Source organism: Marmota marmota, unplaced genomic scaffold, assembly GCF_001458135.2.
Source record: "Marmota marmota marmota unplaced genomic scaffold, marMar, whole genome shotgun sequence".
NCBI classification, from domain to species: domain Eukaryota; kingdom Metazoa; phylum Chordata; class Mammalia; order Rodentia; family Sciuridae; genus Marmota; species Marmota marmota.
In genome coordinates this window covers 3092690-3095714 of record NW_025999969.1, presented here as the reverse complement: position 1 = coordinate 3095714, position 3025 = coordinate 3092690, and the positions used below count along the sequence as shown (strand labels likewise).

At 40.1% G+C, this 3025-nt stretch overlaps 1 protein-coding gene across 1 annotated transcript in view; it reads right to left on the bottom strand.

The window, feature by feature from the left end:
- Fetub (fetuin B) overlaps positions 1 to 3025 on the bottom strand; it is a 9356-nt gene continuing 6331 nt past the window's right edge. Inside the window, exons 6-7 of the mRNA XM_015499964.2 lie at positions 1307 to 1390; positions 1 to 460 (exon numbers count right to left, since the gene is read on the bottom strand). Of these exons, the coding sequence (XP_015355450.1) occupies positions 122 to 460; positions 1307 to 1390 (423 nt within the window). The 3' untranslated portion in view covers positions 1 to 121. The remainder of the gene's footprint in view (positions 461 to 1306; positions 1391 to 3025) is intronic.

Genomic DNA, 3025 nt, shown 5'->3' with positions numbered 1-3025 from the left:
TAATGGAAGACACACTTTATTAGCTATTTTCTACATCTGAACCCATTCTTTCTCCATCCTATCCCACCACCTCTCATCTCACACAGGGTACTATATCCCCAAGGAAACTTCTCTGTGATTCTCAGGGTGGGAGGAGAAGAGGGCTATTATTTTGGGCAGGTCCTGGGCACTCATCAGAGTGCTGCTTTTCTTTGGGGAAAGGAAGGACAACCAGCTTCTTCTCCTCGGGTCCTAGGAAGAGGAAGGACACATCCAGGATGTCTCCCTGGGGGTTGGTGGTTGGATCCAGCTGCACTGGGAAGGCGTCCTGAAGGTCTGTGCTCTGGGGATCTTCAGGCTTCTCATCATCCAGATCAGGAAGGTACTGGATAGAGGTTGGTGCAGTTTTGTAGGAAGACCCGGAGGAGACTGCATTTCTTTTTGGGGGCTCTTCTACATTGTCGTACCCAGGGGACTGAACCTGAAATAACAATGTTTTAAATGCAGAATTCCATAAGCCACATCTGGTGGCAGGCTAAGCTGGTCTATGCCTTTCAAGAAGAACATTTAAAAGGAGACCAGCTAGAGGGATGGGTCTCCTGGTGAAGGGGTTAAAAAAGAAAAACAGAAAAGGGCCAGGGGAACCAGGGCCTGTAGAGGACTGACTGCAAGTCTCCTGATTTCAGAGCTGAACAACTGTCCAGAGAGGCTAAAAGTCCCTGGTGAGTGCTCTCTCTGTTCCTCGTAGGGGCAGCCGCAGGCACCTTCTACTGTATATTCTGTGCCAGGCCCTACACAATGCTCTTTGTCCAGTCCTCTCACTTGTCCCTCTGGGATCTGAATGAGGTCGCTGTTGCAGTCCCACTCTATAGATGAGGAAGCAAGACTCAGTCAGGCCACAGGGCTCATGAATGCAGACTAGGACCAGCACTTGTCTCAGGCTTGTCTTAACCCAACCAGGCTGCCTCGTGGTCTTAGAGCTCAATAAACATTGTTGGAGGGGGATGGGATGTTTTCATGGATGACTTCTCCCTGAATTTGGGAATAAGGTCTCTCAGGGAAACTGAGTTTAATGCTTCAGAGCCTCAAGCCTTCTGAGCTGGGAGTGCCCTGTTTCTGAGTGTGTCTTCCTAATTCTGCAGGACCATAAATGTGACTAAAACGAAATGTGACAGGTCTCTGATGAGCTACCACATGGGTGTGGCCTCAGGGTAGCCTTAGTGAAGTGGTAATCGGGGATCTTAGGGAAAATCAAAGGGGATGGGATGGTGGCTACTAAATGTAAATAATCAGCTCTTCACAAAAAGATAATTAGGACGAAAAATACCTGCGGTGGGAATAAATCACAAGTCACAGAGACATATTTTTCTGATGCTCTTTGAGCCAGAGAACCTTCGCAAAGACCAACGGGCTGAAAGAAAGAAAACACAAAACTATGTTAAGTATTAAGATTACTGATGATCATAAACGGAAATCAACTTATTTTTGGCTTTTGAAGACACACAGCCAATCAATATTTTATGCTCTTACCATAAAATGGCAGATTTTGAGCCAATTCTGTCACCCCTAGAAATTATATAAACTAGGTCAAATTGCTTCCAAAATTCAGTATTCAGTATTTAGTATTCCTTGATGAACAGATCTCTGATTATTAGATTTTTTTTTTTTGTGTGTGTGTTGAGCAGAAAGTTGTGGCTATACAATTTTACCTCTTGGTCTTAGTTCTATACAAAGCTTGTTTTTATCTTTTAAATAAAATCTGCTTCATCTTTCATACAGCAGCCCTTTATATGTGTCCCACTTAAATTTCCTCTTTTCAGACAAAACCATTCTCAGTTTCCTTCAACCTCTGTTTATAGCAAACTAAAATAACTTTGTTTTCTTACCACAAATGTAATAAATAGTTATTTCGAATACAGACAAAAGAAAATAAACTGGGTGTAGTGGCACATGCCTGTAATCCCAGCAACCTGGGAGGTTGAGGCAGAAGGATCACAAGTTCTGGGCCAGGCTTAGTAGCTAAATGAGGACCTATGCAACTTAGTGTGACCCTGTCCAAAAATTAAAAAATCAAAAGGATTGGGGATGTGTTTCAGTGGTAAAGCACCACTGGCTTCAGTCCCCAGTGCCGAAAGAAAGAAAGAAAGAAAGAAAGAAAGAAAGAAAGAAAGAAAGAAAGAAAGAAAGAAGGAAGGAAGGAAGGAAGGAAGGAAGGAAGGAAGGAAGGAAGGAAGGAAGGAAGGAAGGAAGGAAGGAAGGAAGGAAGGAAGGAAGGAAAGAAAATAGAAAAAAAATACTTGTTGCCTGCAACAAAATCATTTGATGTCTTTTCTTCCAAACTTTTTTCATATTATATATATATATATTATTTCCACAAAACTAGGATTATATTATACATATTATTTTATAACTATTTTGTCACTGAACAGTATATTATGAAAATCCCTTTATGGTGTTAGATATTCTTCTGTGATTATCTTTATAATGGCTATCTAGTATTCCTCTGTATTATCTTAGCAAGCTTTTTGTATGACAACCACATTGAATGCAACTTTTTTGTTTAAGTATCCAGCTCTATCTTTTCACATATCTCTAGTTAGTTCCTTAGAGCAAATTCCTAGAAGAGGAATTGTAGATTCATAGAGTATGTACATTTTCAGGTATAGTAGGATATTATAATAAATTAGCAGTTGCCAGGGGCAGCAATGAGGAATAGCTGTTAATGGCTATGGGGTTTCTTTTGGAAGCTAATGAAAATATTCTAATGTAATAAAGTGTTGGTGACACAACTCTGTGAATATAATAAAAACTAGGAATCGTACACCTTAAAAGGATGAATGTTATGGTACATGAATTATGTCTTAATAAAGCTGTTATTGTGAATAAGGGGAAAATTACTTTTGGTGCATTTTGCCAAGTTTTGCTCCAACACATTGTACCAATGTACATTCCCACCAGTGGTGTCTCAGATGGTTTTAAGTTGCTCTCCCCATTATATATGCTTTCTTTGACTTTTTTTTTTTTTTTTTTTTTTTTTTTTTTTTTT